Source organism: Phyllopteryx taeniolatus, chromosome 1 (genome assembly GCF_024500385.1).
Source record: "Phyllopteryx taeniolatus isolate TA_2022b chromosome 1, UOR_Ptae_1.2, whole genome shotgun sequence".
In the NCBI taxonomy this organism is placed as follows: Eukaryota; Metazoa; Chordata; class Actinopteri; order Syngnathiformes; family Syngnathidae; genus Phyllopteryx; species Phyllopteryx taeniolatus.
In genome coordinates, this window is record NC_084502.1 from 50,918,996 (window position 1) to 50,938,793 (window position 19,798).

The 19,798-nt window shown below is 47.5% G+C and overlaps 1 protein-coding gene across 1 annotated transcript in view; it reads left to right on the plus strand.

Annotated features, from left to right (window-relative positions):
* The window catches only part of itpr3 (inositol 1,4,5-trisphosphate receptor, type 3), a 243,398-nt gene that overhangs the window by 110,743 nt on the left and 112,857 nt on the right, over positions 1–19,798 (plus strand). The window contains exons 21-26 of the mRNA XM_061748450.1: positions 2,533–2,677; positions 2,762–2,906; positions 4,680–4,882; positions 5,697–5,817; positions 5,918–5,972; positions 6,051–6,216. Of these exons, the coding sequence (XP_061604434.1) occupies positions 2,533–2,677; positions 2,762–2,906; positions 4,680–4,882; positions 5,697–5,817; positions 5,918–5,972; positions 6,051–6,216 (835 nt within the window). The remainder of the gene's footprint in view (positions 1–2,532; positions 2,678–2,761; positions 2,907–4,679; positions 4,883–5,696; positions 5,818–5,917; positions 5,973–6,050; positions 6,217–19,798) is intronic.

Consider the following 19,798-nt stretch of genomic DNA (forward strand, 5'->3'; position numbering starts at 1 on the left):
AACAATAAAAATAACAAGCTTATGCAGACTAACAGACAATGCAGCCCTATGAGGGGCACAAGCCAGTGAAAACTGTAGGCCGGTCCCAAGCCCGGATAAATGCAGAGGGTTGAGTCAGGAAGAGCATCTGGCTTAAAACTTTGCCAAAAAAATATGAGCGTTCATCTAAAGAATTCCATACCGGATCGGTCGTGGCCCGGGTTAACAATGTCCGCCCCCGGCACCGTTAACCTGCAGGGAGGTGGTGGAAATTAAGCTACTTTGGCTCGAAGACGAAGGAGAGGTGGAAAGCGGGTTCTTAGGCAGAAGGAGAAGAGGAAAGCACGGAGCCTAGAATTGAATGTGGGGACTCTGAATGTTGGGACTATGACAGGAAAATCTCGGTGTTGGTTGACATGATGATTAGGAGAAAGGTTAATATATTGTGTGTCCAGGAGACCAACTGGAAAGGCAGTAAGGCTAGAAGTTTAGAGGTAGGGTTTAAATTATTTTACCATGGTGTTGATGGGAAGAGAAATGGAGTTGGGGTTATATTAAAAGAAGAGTTAGCTAAGAATGTCGTGGTGAAAAGAGTATGAGATCGAGTGATGAGGCTGAAACTTGAAATTGAGGCTGAAACTTGAAATTGAGGGTGTTATGTATAATGTGATTAGTGGCCCCACAGGTAGGATGTGACCTCGAGGTGAAAGAAAAATTCTGGAAGGAGCTCGACGAAGTAGTTCTGAGCATCCCAGACAGGGAGACAGTTGTGATTGGTGCAGATTGTAATGGACATGTTGGTGAAGGAAACAGGGGTGATGAATAAGTAATGGGTAAGTACGGCATCCAGAAAAATAACTTGGAGGGACAGATGGTGGTAGACTTTGCAAAATGGATGGAAATTGCTGTAGTGAACACTTTCTTCCTGAAGAGGCAGGAACATAGGGTGACCTACAAGAGCGGAGGTAGAACCATGCAATTGGATTACATATTGTGCAGACGATGTAATCTGAAGGAGGTTACTGACTGTACGGTAGTGGTAGGGGAGACTGTGGCTAGACAGCGTAGGATGGTGTTGTGTAAGATGACTGCTGGTGGGGAGGAAGATTAAGAAGACAAAGGCAGAGCAGAGAACCATGTGGTGGATGCTGAGAAAGGAAGAGTGTTGTGCGGCTTTTCGGGAAGAGGTGAGACAGCCTCTCGGAGGATAGGACGAGCCTCCAGAAAACTGGACCACAACAGCCAAGGTGATCAGAGAGACAGGCAGGAGAGTACTTGGTGTATCTTCTGGCAGGAAAGGAGAGAAGGAGACTTGGTTGTGGAATCTCAAAGTAGAGGAAATCATACAAGGAAAGAGGTTAGCTAAGAAGAAGTGGGACACTGAGAGGACCAAGGAGAGGAGAAAGGAATACATTGAGATGCGACATAGGGCAAAGGTAGAGGTGGCAAAGGCCAAACAAGAGGCATATGATGATATGTATGCCAGGTTGGACACTAAAGAAGGAGAAAGGATCTATACAGGTTGGCCAGACAGATGAATAGCGATGGGAGCGATGTGGAGCAGGTTAGGGTGATTAAGGATAGAGATGGAAATGTGTTGACTAGTGCCAGTAGTGTGCTGGATAGATGGAAAGAATACTTTGAGGAATTGATGAATGAGGAAAATGAGAGGGAAGGAAGAGTAAAAGTGGCAATTGTGGTGGACCAGGAAGTAGCAATGATTAGTAAGCGGGAAGTTAGAAAGACATTAAAGAGGATGAAAAATTTAAAGGCAGTTGGTCCTGATGACATTCCTGTGGTATGGAAGCATCTAGGAGAGGTGGCTGTGGAGCTTTTGACCAGCTTGTTCAACAAAATTCTAGAATTCTGGAGGAAAGGTGTGCTTGTGCCCATTTTTAAGAGCAAGGGTGATGTGCAGAGCTGTGGGAACTATAGAGGAATAAAGTTGATGAGCCACACGATAAAGTTATGCGAAAGAGTAGTGGAGGCTAGACTCAGGACAGTAGTCAGTATTTACGAGCAACAGTATGGTTTCATGCCTAGAAAGAGTACCACAGCTGCATTACTTGCCTTGAGGATGTTGATGGAAAAGTACAGCGAAAGTCAGAAGGAGCTACATTCTGTCTTTGCGGAGCAAAAGTACCTTCTTCACAGAAATACTCAAGTAAAAGTAAAAAGTGCGGTGCATTTAAAGTACTCTGTCAAGTACAGTTTATGGAAAACGTTACTTGAGTAAATGTAACGGAGTAAATGTAGCGCGTTACTACCCACCTCTGCACATCAGTACAGGCAGGACTAATTTTCCGCTCTGTGCTTTGTCAACGAACACTTTCTGAAAATTTTATTTTTTATTAAATTGGTTGATGAATGTTCACAAGTATACATTTTATTTCGGAAATACAGTGGAGTAAAAGTGAAAGCTGCCAGTAATATAAATACCGAACTACAGTAATGAAGTATTTGTACCCCGTTATTACAGTATTACAAGACTGTGACAAGTCACTGTACATCATATGTCCCATTTAAACAAATTGTGTTGTGTTCCCACCTCAGTTACGACTCCAATATGGATGACAGCAGAGACAACAAGAAGAACCGCTTTGCTAACACCATGGTCTTCATGGAGGAGTATCTCAACAACGTTTTGAATGAGGAGCTGCCATTTCACAATGAGGAGAAGAACAAGCTGACCTACGAGGTCCGTGGGTGCCTCAGGCACCACTGGGACTTGCTCTGCAGTTTTTTTTCTCCTCATCTGACTTCCATCCTGTTTCCTGTGCAGGTGGTGAGTTTGGCCCGACATCTCATCTACTTCGGCTTCTATAGCTTCTTTGAGCTGCTGCGACTCACCAGAACGCTGCTGGGCATCATTGACTGTGGGCCCAACCCTTCACATGGCTCTGCACTGTTCCATGATGACGGAACAGGTGACCTGCCAGCAAACGTCATGGCCAATCAGAACGTGTCTTGTCTCTTCCTGTCCAATAATGGCCTTCACTCTAAAATGAATCCACTTAAACAAAATGACAGCACACATCAAAGAGACACTTATTTTTCCCCCCTCAGAAAAAATTCACCAGGTATTGCCACTATGTCAGCATGAGTTCCATTTGTTCCAGTCTTCTAGTCTTTAGATTGTTATCACAGTATGACTACATTGACCACCAACGTATATTTCTGTTCCGGAGAAACAAGCACAAGGATTCCCTTTTTAATTATTAGCATCTGTATTTGCCCCTCCTTGAGCTGTCACCTAATCAAGGTGGAGTGGTTTGTGTGTACCAATAATCCTCAATGCCCAGTTGGTGGAAGCTTTATGGCCCTGGTTGGTTCGCTCAGTGAAAACAGGTCTTAGGTGAGGGACCAGACAAAGCACAGCTCAGAAACAAATTTCTTTATGTCTCAAAGGTGTTCTCTGTCAATTGACTGTCTGTTGTTGTACTAGAGTGGTTCCAATTACCGGAGACAAATTCCTTGTGTGTTTTTTGGACATACTTTGCAAATAAAGATGATTCTGATTCTGAACAAACTCTCTGGCAGGAAAGGAGCCTGAGCTAGTGTGCGAAGTCGAGAAGCCCCGACTAGATATAGTTGGGCTTGCCTCGAAACACGGCTTGGATTCTGGAACCAGTCCTCTTGCGATGGGTTGGACTTTCTTCCACTTTGGTGTTGCTCCAGCTGAGAGATGCCGAGCAGTTGTGGGCATACTAATTGTTCCATGGCTCAGTGAACATGTACGTTGGTATTCACCCTGGTGGAAGAGAGGGTAGCCTCTTTTTGCCTCCAGGTGGGGGTTGGGGGGGGGGGGGGGGGTAGGTCCTGGCTGTTGTTTGTGCCTATGCACCAAACAACAGCTCAGAGTACCCACCCTTTTTGGAATCCTTAGAGGGGGTGCAAGAGAGCACTACAACAGGTGACTCCCTCTTCAGTGCTCACCTTGGCAATGGCAGTGAAACCTGGAAGGGCGTGATTGGGAGGAACCCGATCTGAACCTGAGTGGTACTTGGTTAGTGAACTTCTATCACAGATTGTCCATAATGAACACTATGTTCAAGCATCGGGGTGTCCATATTTGCATTCGGCATCAGGACAGCCGAGGCCGCAGTTCGATGATTGACTTGGTGGTCATGTCATCGGACTTGCAGCCACGTTTTTGACACGGGTGAAGAGAGGGGTGGAGCTGTCAACTGATCGACATCTGGTGGTGTATTGTCTCTGATGTTGGGGGAGGATGTCCGGCAGGCCTGGCAGATCCAAACATATTGTGAGGGTCTGTTGACTCCCCTTTACGAGTTTCAACTTCCACATCTGGCAGAACTTTGACCACGTCTCAGCCATATTCCGTGGCTCCATTCTTGAGGCGGCCAACCGGAGCTGTGAATCTCTGAATCTGTTGGTGGACACCAACGATGAGGTATACTGTCAAGCTGAAAAGTAATCCTATCTGGTGTTTTTGGCCTGTAGGACTCCAGATGCGTTCTCTGAGGCAATGCAGACAGACTTTTAGGAAATACTGGTCCTTACTGTATCACAGGAGGTGGAAGCCGTGTGGCATCAACATTGTGTTTGGTGACGATGTCGAGGTCCACTGCTACTATAAATTACCTTTATTGATCCAAATCTCCAAACAATACTTGATGATTTTATTTTGAAACGTTGCAGAACGTCACACTATTGTCACTCTTTTTCCTGCCCTTAAGGGAAAAACGTGAAACGCTCCATTCATGGCATGGGCCAGATGATGACAACCATGGTCCTCAATAGGAAGCAGTCCTTATTTGGTGGGGTGGGGGGCCGAGGGCCAGGGCTTGTGCTTGATGGACAAAGAGTGGCTAAAAACAGCATCGACAAGATGGGCCTGACAGTAATGGACACAAAGCTGAAGATTCTGGAAATCCTGCAGGTCAGTGAGACTGTGATTAGTGACCGTTGACTCTACCCACTTGAACAGTAGGCAAATAAAATCAAACATGAAGGTTGGTAGAGCACTGAGCCGCCTCCTGCTGGAAAGTTGTAAGGATTCACTTATAGCCCCTCTTCTCTGCCCACTTCTTTCATACAATCGCCATGTTGAGCTGTTACTACCATTAGCATTAAAAGCTTCTACTTTAGTGTTGTCTAAGTGATTTCCAATGTCATTTTTAGCAATATACTGTTTTTCTTCATTTAAAAGGAATGACTCCCAGTATGTTACAATATTAATGTCTATGTGTTCCGCTACTTCACTTATTTGTGTTACTTTACCTGCAGAATCGTATTTTTAATACAGATAAAGAATACAACAACACATTAGAAATAAAAATGTCAACAGGCCTACTGTCTATTTTTTCTTCTAAATCAAACCTTAACTATTTGTTTTTTTTAGAAACTAAAACGTTCCACCCATTTTCTGTACCGCTTATCCAAATTACACTCACGGGTGAGCTGGAGCCTCTCTCAGCTAACTTCGGATTCAAGGTACGGGTTGCCACCCAATCGCAGCATTATAATATAATGCAATATTATTATTATTATTATTATTAATCATTTATATACTGTAGCACCTTTCAATGGAAGCAAGGACACTATTTTTATAATCATAGAATATTAGCACAAAACGATGGTTACTGTGATTGCATAGTATTACTCATTTGTCCGATAACTTCCGGGATGAGATGATTGTATCCGTCTGGAGCATGGCACCCTGGTGTGGTGGTTGACTGTCATGTCCTCGTCAGTTCATCCTGAATGTGCGTCTGGACTACCGTCTGTCCTTCCTGCTGTCCGTCTTCAAGAAGGAATTTGTGGATGTCTACCCGCTGGCCGATGCTGATGCCACCACCAGTTTGGAGCACGCAGGTGCATGCCGCCTCACGAGGGAGGCAGGGAGCGGCTGGAGATCTACGGGCAGTGCAATGGTGGTTATGTGCTTCAAGCTAACAAGTGTCTGTTCCTGCAGCCACCATCAACCTACAGCACATTGGAGAGCAGGCAGAGGCCATGTTTGGAGTCGGGTACGTCAGAGAGTGTGAAACGTGTAAATGTGTGTCTTGTGTCTGACTGCATGTGTATGCGTGTGTGCATGTGCGCAGGAAGGGGAACAGCATTTTGGAGGTGGATGACGAAGGCGGCCGCATGTTCCTGCGCGTCCTGATCCACCTCACCATGCACGAGTATCCGCCGCTGGTGTCCGGAGCTTTGCAGCTGCTCTTCAGACATTTCAGCCAGAGGCAGGAAGTGCTGCACACCTTCAAGCAGGTTACTCACTCACTTACTGGTTTCCATAGGGGATGAGGACTGAGTTTTTTATGATTTGGGAGTGCTTGGCAACTAGGCACATGCCTTGGTTGGGGGAGCAGCTGCCCGCCCCTCACCACTGCCAAAGCTGCAGTGCAGGCACGTCACCTGAAATGTTGTCTGACAGAATCAAAATCGATCGAGAAGGCGACGGCGTAGGTCCTATGTGGAACCGGGAGGAGCGCTGATTACATCATCACAGCATGTGACTAAAACGGACCAATCACGAGAGATGATTCTACGCGCAGCAAAGATTTTTGCCGTGTGCGCGTCAAGCGACGCAGAGGGGCCGCGCGGGCCAATTCGTCGGTCACGTGATGCAATTCGGGCGTTGTCGGCCGATCAACCGCGGGAGTATCAGAATCAGAATCATCTTTATTTGCCAAGTATGCCCAAAAAAACACACAAGGAATTTGTCTCCGGTAGTTGGAGCCGCTCTAGTACGACAACAGACAGTCAATTGACAGAGAACACTTTTGAGACATAAAGACATTGACAAAAAACAGTCACTGAGCAATAAAGGGTTGCTAGTTATCTGGTAATGCCATTATTATTATTATTATTATTTTTTATTTTTTTGACAATTTTGCAAAAGATGCAGAGTCCTCTAGCACTTAGAGCAGTTTGAATGACTAATATTGCAATAGTCTGGTGCAATGACCATTGTGCAAAGGGCGCCGAGACTTCAAGGAGTGTATGCAGTTTAAAGTGACGAGTAGCGCGATAATCTGGGACAATGTTGGTTGTGCAAATATTGCAGATACTCATCAATCAGTATGCAAATGGAGCAGATGCTACTCTGGCATGAGTGCCCAGTATTGGTCAACAACAGATATGCAAATAGTGCAGCGTGGCGAGTAACTACAGTGAGTGCACGAGTAATATATAATTGGCCCCACAGAAATGTGACAACGAACTGAAGTAAGAAAATTGCCAGCATGTTGTAATGGAATTGTAGGTTAGGTGTTTAAGAAGTTGATCGCAAGAGGGAAGAAGCTGTTGGAATGTCTGCTAGTTCAAGTTTGCATTGATCGGTAGCCTACCTAAGGGAAGGAGCTGGAAGAGCTGGTGACCGGGATGTGGAGGGTCCGAGAGGATTTTGCACGCTCTTGTCTTAGTTCTGGCAGCGTGCAAGTCCTCAAGGGTGGGTAGGGGGGTACCGACAATCCTTTCAGCAGTTTTGATTGTCCGTTGCAGTCGGAGTTTGTCCTTTTTTGTAGCAGCACCAAACCAGACTGTGATGGAAGAACACAGGACCGATTCGATGACCGCTGTGTAGAACTGCCTCAGCAGCTCCTGTGGCAGGCCGTGCTTTCTCAGAAGCCGCAGGAAGTACATCCTCTGCTGGGCCTTTTTGAGGACGGAATTGATGTTGGTCGCCCACTTCAGGTCCTGAGAGACTGTAATTCCCAGGAACTTGAAGGTCTCGACGGTTGACACAAGCGCAGCTGGACAACGTGAGGGGCAGTTGTGGCGAAGGATTCCTCCTGAAGTCCACGATCATCTCTACAGTCTTGAGCGTGTTCAGCTCCAGGTTGTGTCGGCCGCACCACAGCTCCAGCCGCTCCACTTCCTGCCGATATGCAGACTCGTCACCGTCCTTGATGAGGCCGATGACAGTGGTGTCATCTGCAAACTTGAGGAGTTTGACACCCGGGTACGCTGAGGTGCAGTCGTTCGTGTAGAGAGAGAAGAGCAGCGGAGAGAAGACACAACCTTGGGGCGCCCCAGTGCTGATGCTGCATGTGGACGAGGTGGTCTCTCCCAGCCTCAACTGCTGTGTCCTGCCCGTCAGGAAGCTGTAAATCCACTGGCAGATGGTAGGTGAGACGCTGAGCTGGAGAAGCTTGGATGAAAGGAGTTCAGGGATGATGGTGTTGAACGTTGAGCTGAAGTCCACGAACAGGATCCTCACGTAGGTCTCTGCACTGTCGAGGTGTTCAAGGATGAAGTGCAGTCCCATGTTGACTGCATCATCCGCAGACCTGTTCGCTCGGTAGGCAAACTGCAGGGGGTCCAGCAGGGGACCTGTGATGCTCTTGAGGTGGTCCAGCATGAGACGTTCAAAGGACTTCATGACCACAGATGTCAAGGCAACAGGCCTGTAGTCATTTAGACCCGAGATTGTAGGTTGTATAAAGAGGCCTTAACTCTTAACCCTAACACTAACCTTTTTTTTTTTTTTCAATTGTTTTTCAAATTTTGGCGGCACGGTAGACGACTGGTTAGAGCGTCTGCCTCACAGTTCTGAGGACCGGGGTTCAATCCACGGCCCCGCCTGTGTGGAGTTTGCATGTTCTCCCCGTGCCTGCGTGGGTTTTCTCCGGGCACTCCGGTTACCCCCCACATCCCAAAAACATGCATGCTAGGTTAATTGATGACTCTAAATTGCCCGTAGGTGTGAATGTGAGTGTGAATCGTTGTTTGTTTGTATGTGCCCTGCGATTGGCTGGCAACCGGTTCAGGGTGTACCCCGCCTCCTGCCCAATGTTAGCTGGAATAGGCTCCAGCACGCCTGCGACCCTAGTGAGGAGAAGCGGCTCAGAAAATGGATGGATGGATGGATGTTTTTCAAATTTTGTCATAATTAGGAAATAGATTTTTATATTTTTCAAGTGTGGTGATATTATGAATGCCAACCAGTCAGAATCAGAATCTCTTTATTGTCCCTTAAAGTGGAATTTGTGTTGCAACCTAATTGCACTGGGAGGAACGAGACATAGTCTTTTTTGTCCTGCTTCTGGGAGCCCTAAAGCTGAAGCGCAAACTCGTACGGTTATACTGTAACTTAGGTCGATTAATTGCCAGTCGTTTGTTGCCAAAAACATGGACGTCTTGCTGAAATCATCAGGTGGTGGATTTGTGCAGCAAACTACTAAAGGTGTCTCAAGGGTGTGGCAATCTTTTACTAAAAAATTGATTGGTAGCATGGTCACTGACAAAACAATCAAGCGTATCGTATCCTCAAATAAGAAGAATAATTACTTTTTATTGTCATGAACATGCATGCATGCACACGAAATTTGTTCTCTGCATTTAACCCATCACAGTGAACACATACACATGTTAGTAGAACACACTGGTCTGCACGGTCATCTGAAAAAGCATCCCCAACTCTATCTGACTAGCAGCATTTAATCCTCGTCAGCCGTCAGAAATTTCCCCCCAACACCCTCCTGTAACAGTTTAGACAGGCCATATAATGTAATTTTCCGTCCTCTTTTTTTTGGGGGGGGGGGGGGAATGTCGCCAAAGAAAACATCCAACTGGTGTTTCTTTCAACTGGCAGGCTTCATCCTGCAGGCATTAGGTACACAATCCTCGTCCTCCTTCCACTGGCCCCATGCCCCAACTCATTCATCCAATCACAAAAAAAACAAAGCCAAAGCAACAATGGAGTGGTTTCTATCCAATAATATTATTGTATGAGAATGGCCCAGTCAAAGTCCAGACCTAAATCCTATTGAGGATCTGTGGCTAGACTTAAACTGCTGTTCACACTCCATCCATCGCTTTCCATCCATTCTTCGCCAGGCTAAAGAGGACACCTATCGGAGTGTGGACAGAGCCCTGTCTGTACAAGCAGGCCAGAAACCAGCTGACAAAAGAAATCAACATTGCGAAGAGAAATTATGCAGAAAAGAAAAACTAGTTTGCTGCTAACGACTCTGCGTCCATTTGGCAAGAATTACAATCACTAACCAACTAAAAGTGATTATCCCCCCAAGCAGAGAATTATAAAAGACTGGCTGATGACTTGACTACCTTCTACTGCAGATTTGAAAAGGACAGTTTCACACCTCACACCCACCCAGCCGCACTACCAACAACCACCATCACACCTCTGACTCCCCCTTCTGCATTGACCTTTCACGAACAGAACGTGAATTGTGTCATCAACAAAGCGACAGGCCTAGACAGTGTGTCCCCCTCCTGCTTGAAAGTCTGTGCGAACCAGCCTGCTCCAGTTTTCACACAGATTTTCAATAGAACTTTGGAAGTGTGTGAAGTCCCATCATCCCTCAAATGCTGTTCCATCATCCCAGTCCCCAAGAAACCTACAATTTCAGGACTACAGGCCTGTCACCCTGACATCTGTGGTCATGAAGTCCTTTGGACACCTCGTGCTGGATCACCTCAAGAGCATCACAGGACCCCTGCTGGACCCCTGCAGTTTTTCTATTGAACAAACAGGTCTGTGGATGACGCAGTCAACATGGGACTGCACTTCACCATTGGAACACCTTGAGGGTGCAGGGACATTGAGGACATGCAATAACTAACCAAGACAACAAGATAAGAGAGGACAGAAAAGGGCAGGACAGGATGTGGGAAAATGAGCAAGGCAGTGCTAGTGATGAGTGGTGCGGTGGGATTCTTTTTTTAGTGTCTAAACACCTGTAAGAACCTGTGAATTGATATGTTAGTATAACCTGTGTCGTTAGTGATCCCAGCACAAGTAATTAAGCCTATAGTGTGTCTATCGAACTTATTAGTGAATAAACACCATATCACATGCATCTTAGTCAGCTGGTGTACGGAGTTGCTGAGCCCGCACATCGAGCAAGGGTGAGCCCGCGCACTCCTCCCCCCCACAAGACCAAGGGAGGCCCCGAGCCCGACCGAAGCGCCCTGACAAGTACCAAAGGGTGGTGCACGGGCACCGGACCACCCACGCCCAATCCCCCTACGCCCCCCACCCAGCAAGCCCCACCGCCGCCACCACATCCGGAGAGTATGGGGGTCCCAACCACCAACAGCGCCCAACGCAGGAGCCAGCAGCCACCCAAAAACGGTCCTAGCCCGCCAAAGCGAGCCCATGTTAAGCACCCATCGTGAGCAAAGACGGGCGAGACCGCCAAGAGAGTGGAGAGGAAGGCGGGGCCCAAAGGGGGGGGGGGGAACCCCCACCCCTCCGTGGCACAACAACCAGGGGGGGCCCAGGCCCCAGGAGTCAAGCCAAGAGAAATGTGAAACTCCACCACCCACCCATTACTATGGTTACCAGGTCCCCGACTGGCAATCATCCCTGTGCTGTGATTGTGTGTGGTCAGGTGTAGTCCATTAAAATTGGAGAAACTGGTGGGGGTGAGGCGAGATGGTCACAGGGCAATAATGACCCGCAACCGTCACCCCAGGCCAACCAGCACCCCAGAGGATGTGCAACTATATGTAGTGCATTAAAAATCCACGGGAGAAACCCACCTCCCCAAACAAACCATAGCCCAGTGACCAGAACAAGGCCAGAAGGTGGGCCAGACTGCCTTTAAAAGATGGTGATGAGTCTGCGTATCGACAGGAAGTGGAGCGGCTGGAGGTTTGGTGCGGCCAACACAACTGGGAGCTGAACACGCTCAAGACGGTAGAGATGATTGTGGACTTCAGGAAACATCCTTCACCACAGCAGCCCCGCACGCTGTTCAACTGCCCTGTGTCAATCGTCGAGACCTTCAAGTTTCTTGGAATTAGTCTTTCAGGCCCTGAAGAGGGAGACCAACATCAACTCCATCCTCAAAAAAGCCCAGCACATAATGTACTTCCTGCGGCTTCTGAGGAAGCACGGCCTGCCACAGGAGCTATTTAGGCAGTTTTACACAGCAGTCATCAAATCGGTTCTGTGTTCATCCATCACCGTTTGGTTTGGTACTGCCACAGAGAAGGACAAAATCAGACTGCAACAGACAGTCAAAGACTGCCAGAAAATTATCGGTACCTACCTACCCACTCTTGAGGACTTGCACGCTGCCAGAACTAAGACAAGGCCATGCAAAACGTCTACGTGAATCTCACTATTTTATCACGCTGCACTATTTGCATACTGATAACTACTGGTCACTCATGTTTGAGAACTCTGCACCATTTACACAATCGTCACTGTACTAGATTATTGCACTATTAGTCACTTTAAATTGCTCAAAATTTCTCGAGGACTGCATTATTTCGACAATGCCATTATATCAGCATCACTACACTAGTGGTACACTTTCATTGCTCAATGACTCTCCATACTTGTGCTTTATTATGTCTTAAATGTGTATTTTGTCATAGTGGCTGTTTGTTTTCATACTATAGTGGCTCCATCTACCGGAGAGAAATTCCTTTTGTGCCTTGTAACACACTTGGCCAACAGAGCTGATTCCTATCTGACTGAGCTTGAGTTATTTTGCAAAGAAGAATTGGTGATAATTTCAGTGTCTGGATACGCAAAGCTGGTAGAAACATACTTCAAAAGACCAAAAGCTGTATTTTCAGCAAAAGGTGGCTCTACAACGTATTCACTCGGGGGCTGAATACAAATCATCTTCTTCTTTTCCTTTCGGCTTGTCCCTTTTGGGGTCGCCACAGCACGTCATCCTTTTCCATGTAAGCCTGTCTCCTGCATCCTCCTCTCGAACACCAACTGCCCTCATGTCTTCCCTCACGACATCCATCAACCTTCTCTTTGGTCTTCCTCTAGCTCTCTTGCCTGGCAGCTCCATCCTTCCAAATATACTCACTATTTCTCCTCTGGAAGGGTACAAAGCATTGAAGTCTGCTCTCTCCAACTTTGGCTGTCCCTCTGATGAGCTCATTTCTAACTTTATCCAACCTGGTCACTCCGGGACCGAACCTCAACATCTTCATTTCCGCCACCTCCAGCTCTGCTTCCTGTTGTCTCTTCAGTGTCACTGTCTCTAATCCGTACATCATGGCTGGCCTCACCACTGTTTTATAAACTTTGCCCTTCATCCTAGCAGAGACTCTTCTGTCACATAACACACCTGACACCTTCGTCCACCCGTTCCAACCTGCTTGGAGCCGTTTCTTCACTTCCTGACCACACTCACCATTGCTCTGGACGGTTGACCCCAAGTATTTAAAGTCCTCCACCCTTGCTATCTCTTCTCCCTATAGCCTCACTCTTACCCCACCACCCCTCTCATTCATGCACATATATTCTGTTTTACTTCGGCTAATCTTCATTCCTCTGCTTTGCATTGCATGCCTCCATCTTTCTAACTGTTCCTCCACCTGCTCCCTGCTTTCACTGCAGATCACAATGTCATCTGCAAACATCATGGTCCACGGGGATTCCAGTCTAACCTTATCTGTCAACCTATCCATCACCACTGCAAACAGGAAGGGGCTCAGGGCTGATCCCTGATGCAGTCCCACCTCCACCTTAAATTCGTCTGTCACACCAACAGCAAACCTCACCACTGTTCTGCTGCCCTCGTACATCCATCCATCCATCCATTTTATACCGCTTATCCGGGTCGGGTCACGGGGGCAGTAGCTTTAGCAGGGACGCCCAGTCTTCCGTCTCCCCAGCCACTTCATCCAGCTCTTCCGGTGGGATCCCGAGGCGTTCCCAGGCCAGCCGAAGGACATAGTCACTCCAGCGTGTCCTGGGTCGTCCCCAGAGTCTCCTCCCGTTGGGACATGCTCGGAACGCCTCACCAGGGAGGCGTCTGGGAAGCATCCGAATCAGATGCCCCAGCCACCTCATCTGGCTCCTCTCGATGTGGAGGAGCAGGGGCTCTACTCTGAGATCCTCCCGGATGACCGAGCTTCTCACCCTATCGCTAAGGGAGAGCCCGGACACCCTGCGGAGGAAACTCATTTCGGCCACTTGTAACCGGGATCTTGTTCTGTCGGTCATGACCCCCAGCTCGTGACCATAGGTGAGGGTAGGAATGTAGATCGACCGGTAAATTGAGAGCTTCGCCTTTCGGCTTAGCTCCTTCTTTACCACAACTTAGCTCCTAGGATCATTGGGACACACAAACCCCTGCACCACGATAAGGTGACGGCTCAAGGAGTACATGTCCTGTATTATTCTAACATACTTCTCTGCCACTCCAGACTTGCCACAGTTCCTCTCTGGGTACTCTGTCATAGGCTTTCTCTAGATCTACAAAGACACAATGTAGCTCCTTCTGACCTTCTCTGTACTTTTCCATCAACATCATGAAGGCAAATAATGCATCTGTGGTACTCTTTCTAGGCAGCCGCTAGAATTCTGTTGAACAAGCTGGTCAAAAACTCCACAGCCACCTCTCCGAGATGCTTCCATACCTCCACAGGAATGTCATCAGGACCAACTGCCTTTCCATTTTTCATCCTTTTTAATGCCTTTCTAACTTCCCCCTTACTAATCATTGCCACTTCCTGGTCCACCACACTTGGCTCTTCTACTCTCCCTTCTCTCTCATTTTCCTCATTCATCAACTCCCTGAAGTATTCTTTCCATCTATCTAGCACACTACTGGCACCAGTCAACATATTTCCATCTCTATCCTTAATCACCCTAACCTGCTGCACATCCTTTCCATCTGTATCCATCTGTCTGGCCAACCCGTATAGATCCTTTTCTCCTTCTTTAGTGTCCAACCTGGCATACATTTCATCATATGCCTCTTGTTTGGCCTTTGCCACCTCTACCTTTGCCCTATGTCGCATCTCAATGTATTCCTTTCTCCTCTCCTCAGTCCATTCAGTGTCCCGCTTCTTCTTAGCTAACCTTTTTCCTTGTATGATTTCCTGTACTGTGAGGTTCCACCACCAAGTCTCCTTCTCTCCTTTCCTGCCAGAAGATACACCAAGTACTCTCCTGCCCTCCTCTCTGATCACCTTGGCTGCAGTGGTCCAGTCTTCTGGAAGCTCCTCCTGTCCACCGAGAGCCTGTCTCACCTCTTCCCAAAAAGCTGCATAACACTCGTTCTGCAACCATCACCTAATCGTGGTGGAGTGGTTTGTGTTTCCCAATGATCTTAGGAGCTAAGTGGTCTGGGGCTTCATGACCCTGGTAGAGTCACCCATGGCAAACAGGTCCTAGTTAAGGGACCAGACCAAACACGCTCAAAAACCTCTTATGACGAGTAAAAATATCGGACCTTGTTTTCCCTCGCCCGGACGCAGGTCAATGGGACCCCCTGTGCAGTCAGGCTCGGACGTGGCGCACAATGGCAAGCACCTGGTGGCCGGGCCTGCACTCTTGGGGGCCGGCCGCCACAGCCTGAAAAGACGTGGGTCGCCCTTCCCATGGGCTCACCACCAGTGGGAGGGGCCGAGGGGGTCAGGTGCAGTGTGAGGTGGGCAGCGACCAAAGTCGGGGACCTAGGCGGTCCCATCCACACATACAAAAACTCGCTCAAGGGACATGGAACGTCACTTCTCTGGCAGAACTGAACTGGTGTGCGAGGTTTAGAAATCCTGACGGAATATAGTCTGGCTCGCCTTAACACACAGCTTGGGCTCCGGTACCAGTCTTCTCGAGAGGGGTTGGCTTCTCTTCCACTCCGGAGTTGCCCAAGGTTAGAGGCGCTGAGCAGGTGTGGGTATACTGATTCCCCTACGTCTCCGTGCTGACGTGAGCAGTGACAGTGAGACCTGGAAGGGCGTGATTGGGAAGAACGGCCCCCCTCCGATCAGAACCCAAGCAGTGTTTTGTTATTGGACTTGTGTCCTTGTCACAGATTGTCCATAACGAATACCATGTTCAGACATAAGGCTGTCCATATGTGCATTTGGCACTAGGCCACCCTCATCCGAAGTTTGATCATCGACTTTGTGGTTATGTCATCGGATCGGTGGCTGCATGTCTTGGACACTTGAGTGAAGAGAGGGGCGGAGCGGTCAACCGATCACCACATTGCGATGTGTTTGCTCCAATGGTGGGCAAAGATGGCGGTCCTACCTGGCAGAGTCAAACGTATTGTGGGGGTCTGCTGGGAATGTCTGGCAGAGTCCCCTGTCAAAAGAAGTTTCAACTCCGACAGAACTTCGCCCACGTCCCGGATGAGGCAGGGGACATTGAGTCAGAGTGAACCATGTTCCACACCTCTATTGTTGAGGCTGCTGACCAAAGCTGTGGCCGTAAGGTGGTTGGGGCCTCTTCGTGGCGGCAATCCCGGAACCCGTTGTTGGACACTAGCGGTGAGGGATGCCATCAAGCTGAAGAAGGAGTCCTGTTTGGCCTTTTTGGCCTGTAGGACTCCGGAGGGAGCCGATGGGTACTGGCTGGCCAAGCGGAATAGAGCTTTTGTCGTTCCTGAGGCAAAAACCCGGGCATGGAGAAGGACTTCCAGATGGCTTCGAGGAAACTCTGGTCCACCATCCGGCATCTCAGGAGGGGGAAGCGGTGCACCATCAACACTGTGTATAGTGGGAATGAGGCGCTGCTGACCTCAACTCGGGACGTTGCGAGTCAGTGGGCCGAATACTTCAAACACCTCCTCCATTCTACTGACACACCTTCCCAAGAGGAAGCAGAGCCTGGCCGTCCTAGCCGTGGAACAGTGGACCAGCTCTACACCCTCAGAAGTGTCCTCAAGTGTGCATGGGAGTTTGCCCAACCAGTCTACATGTGTTTTGTTGACTTGGAGAAGGCGTTCAACCGTGTCCCTGTGGAGGGTGACCCGGGAATATGGGGTACCGGAATCCCTAATAAGGGCTGTTCAGTCCCTGTACGACCGGTGTCAGAGTTTGGTCTGCATTACCGGTAGTAAGTAAAATACGTTTCCAGTGAGAGCTGGACTCCAGCAAGGCTGCCCTTTGTCACCGATTCTGTTCATTACCTTTGTGGACAAAATTTCTAGGCACAGCCGAGGCGGTGAGGGGGTCCGGTTTGGTGGCCTTAGCATTGCGTCTCTGCTTTTTGCTTATGATGTGGTTCTGATGGCTTCATCAAGCCGTGACCTTCAACTCTCGCTGGAGCGGTTCGCATCCGAGTGTGAAGCGGCCAGGATGAAAATCAGCATATCGAAATCTGAGACCATGGTCCTCAGTTAGAAAAGGGTGGAATGCCCTCTCCAAGTCGGGGAAGATATCCCGCCCCAAGTGGAGAAGTTCCAGTATCTTGAGGTCTTGTTCACGAGTGAGGGAAGAATGGAGTAGGAGATCAACAGGCGTATCGGTGCAGCCTCTGCAGTGATACGGACTCTGTATCGGTCTGTCGTGGTGAAGAAAGAGCTGAGCCAAAAGGCAAAGCTCTCTATTTACCGGTCGATCTCTATTCTTACCCTCACCTATGGTCACAAGCTGTGAGTCGTGACCAAAAGAACAAGATCGCGGATACAAGTGGCGGAAATTAGTTTCCTCCAAAGGGTGGAGATAGGGTGAGAATCTTGGTCATCTGGGAGGGGCTCAGAGTAGAGCCGCTGCTCCTCTGCATCGAGAGGAGGCAGATGAGGTGGCTCGGGTATCTGGTTAAGGATAACCCCCAGACGCTGAGTTGACCCCCGGACGCTGAGTTGAGACAAACAACCATTCACATTCTCAATAACACCTACAGACAACTTAAGAGTCTTAAATAACCGAACAAGCATGTTTTTGAACACACAGATAGGCCGGAAGCAGGTGTATGCACTAAACACGATCTGCTGCCTCCTTATAGTCATGTATCTGTTCAGTCCAACTTAATTTATACTTCCGCAGCGTTCAACCATGAGGGCTCGAAGTTAACTTTTTAGGGCACTTCCCTGAAGGGCAGTCTTCATTAATTCCTCTGTTAAACCATGTTTAGCTCTGTTATCACTTTTACTATATTTCGGTGGGCTGCCTTTGGGGGTTTCTTGTTCAATTGTCCTGGCTTGAAGGTTTTTGTGGACAAAGAACTTTGAGTTGGATCTTCTGGGACTGGTGTTGTGCATTTGAGTCCATCAGTTTGTGATGTTGGACAAGTGTGAGTGCTGAGTGAAGATTTAGACTGCTACTTTTGCTTCTCGCACTATCCGCTACAGGGCTTGAAGTTGACCTAAAATTGTTGCTTGCCCTTGCCAAACTTGAGCTTGTCCTGTTGGGTCAAGTGCACTCAAATGTTTACTATATATCACAGTTCGGTTTTATCATGGTTTTAATCTCACGGTACGCCAATTATTGCGGTATTGTGGGAAAGCTCACGTTATTGCAGGAAAGTTGGAGTGAAGAGGGGAATGCAGGAATACCGAAAAACCTCTGTTTTTCTAGCTCACCGAGTCCTTCTCAATAGGCTTTAGTAGTTTTTTTGCGTTTCCTCACAGGTTTTTTGTGAAAGACATCACATCATATATTACCATGCACTTCTATCCTACTCCATCCAATGTTTACATTCGTATAAAGTACCTCCAAAACGCTATTTTTGCTGCAGCAATAATCATGTTACGCTCACAATAACAAAACTGTCCATTATGAAATTCTGTTCAGTAATTTAACAGAATTTGTCAATATTTTTTAAAGTTATAAGATTAGAAATTACTGCCTACTGACTGTGATTTATTTGCTTGAGTCCAAAAATCCAAGTCAAGTCAGAAAGACAGGAACAGTCTTAAAGGCAATGTAGGTGTAGAAACAGCCAAGTAACAATAAGCAAAATAATCATGGGGCTCCTACAAAAATTATTTTCCTCCACTTAGTGATACTGTAAAACGATTTATTTTTCTGAGCAGCCTCTGTGATATGTTTTTATTTGAAATGTAAACATTACATTTGAAGATGTAAGATGATTTATTTTTGCAGTGCTATGGAGTTTATTATTTCATTTTTGGGACTAATGGAACGTAATTGCGGAGATACATGTTTTAACGGGAGTTAGAATTGTTATTTCCTCTCCGTGTGATGTTCATTCACCGATGACTTTCGGCTCACTAGTACCCCACGAAAGAGTGATACTGTTACAATATGATTGAACAATTCGGCGGAGGAGAGAGGGCGGCGGTGGCGGCGATACATGGAGATCTGAGTCACGGGGCTTCCCGACGGCAGCCGCTGCGAGCTAAGAAGCTGGCTTCATGAAGCGGAGGTCCACGGCAACCGATCCTGACCAGTGGGTCTGCGTTTGCTTGGACAGAGGCCGGCGTGAACAACAAGGCGCCTCTATCTCACTCAGTCGATTGTAAAGCAACGCTCTGACAAGCATAGTACATAGTACGAAGAAGTTACAACGCCAATGCACTCTTCTTAACGCTGCGGTTATGCAGGCCAGTCAGCCAATTAGTGTATTTCATTAAACGTACACACATGGATTATGCATCCACTCGGGTACGTTTAAACTCAAATAAGGAAGTCAAGCACTGTAGCAGCCTGGCTAAGCAGCTTGGCTTTGTATAGACGGCACAAGACTAAATTTTAGCACAACGGCTCATTATTTTATTCCGAAACAAGGCCACGACGCTATCGAGGCACTTTTAATTTCGCGATAATGTGGATATTGTGTAGCGTTTCTCAGTCGAATAAAAATGTAATTAATTTAGGAGGAAAGAATAAGATGGAAGCAATGCCTGCGTTACTTCCGGTTTAGCGTAATTTTAAATTACAGCGTTATAAATCAAGCTATTTTATCTAGGAAGGGGGCACCACGTCACTTTTTAGAAGTTTAAAACTTCAGGACAAAGTGACGACAACCTTTTTATCTTCAGTCTCGTAATTTGAAGGTTGCTACATGAATTAGATAAGAGTTCTAGACGACCAGAGTTTTTTGTTTCTCGAACCCAAACACACACAACAATGCAGGTAGTGAATTTTATGGAAAATTTTAATGATCTAACATGGGGAATCTACAGGGAAACAACACCGAAAACACAAA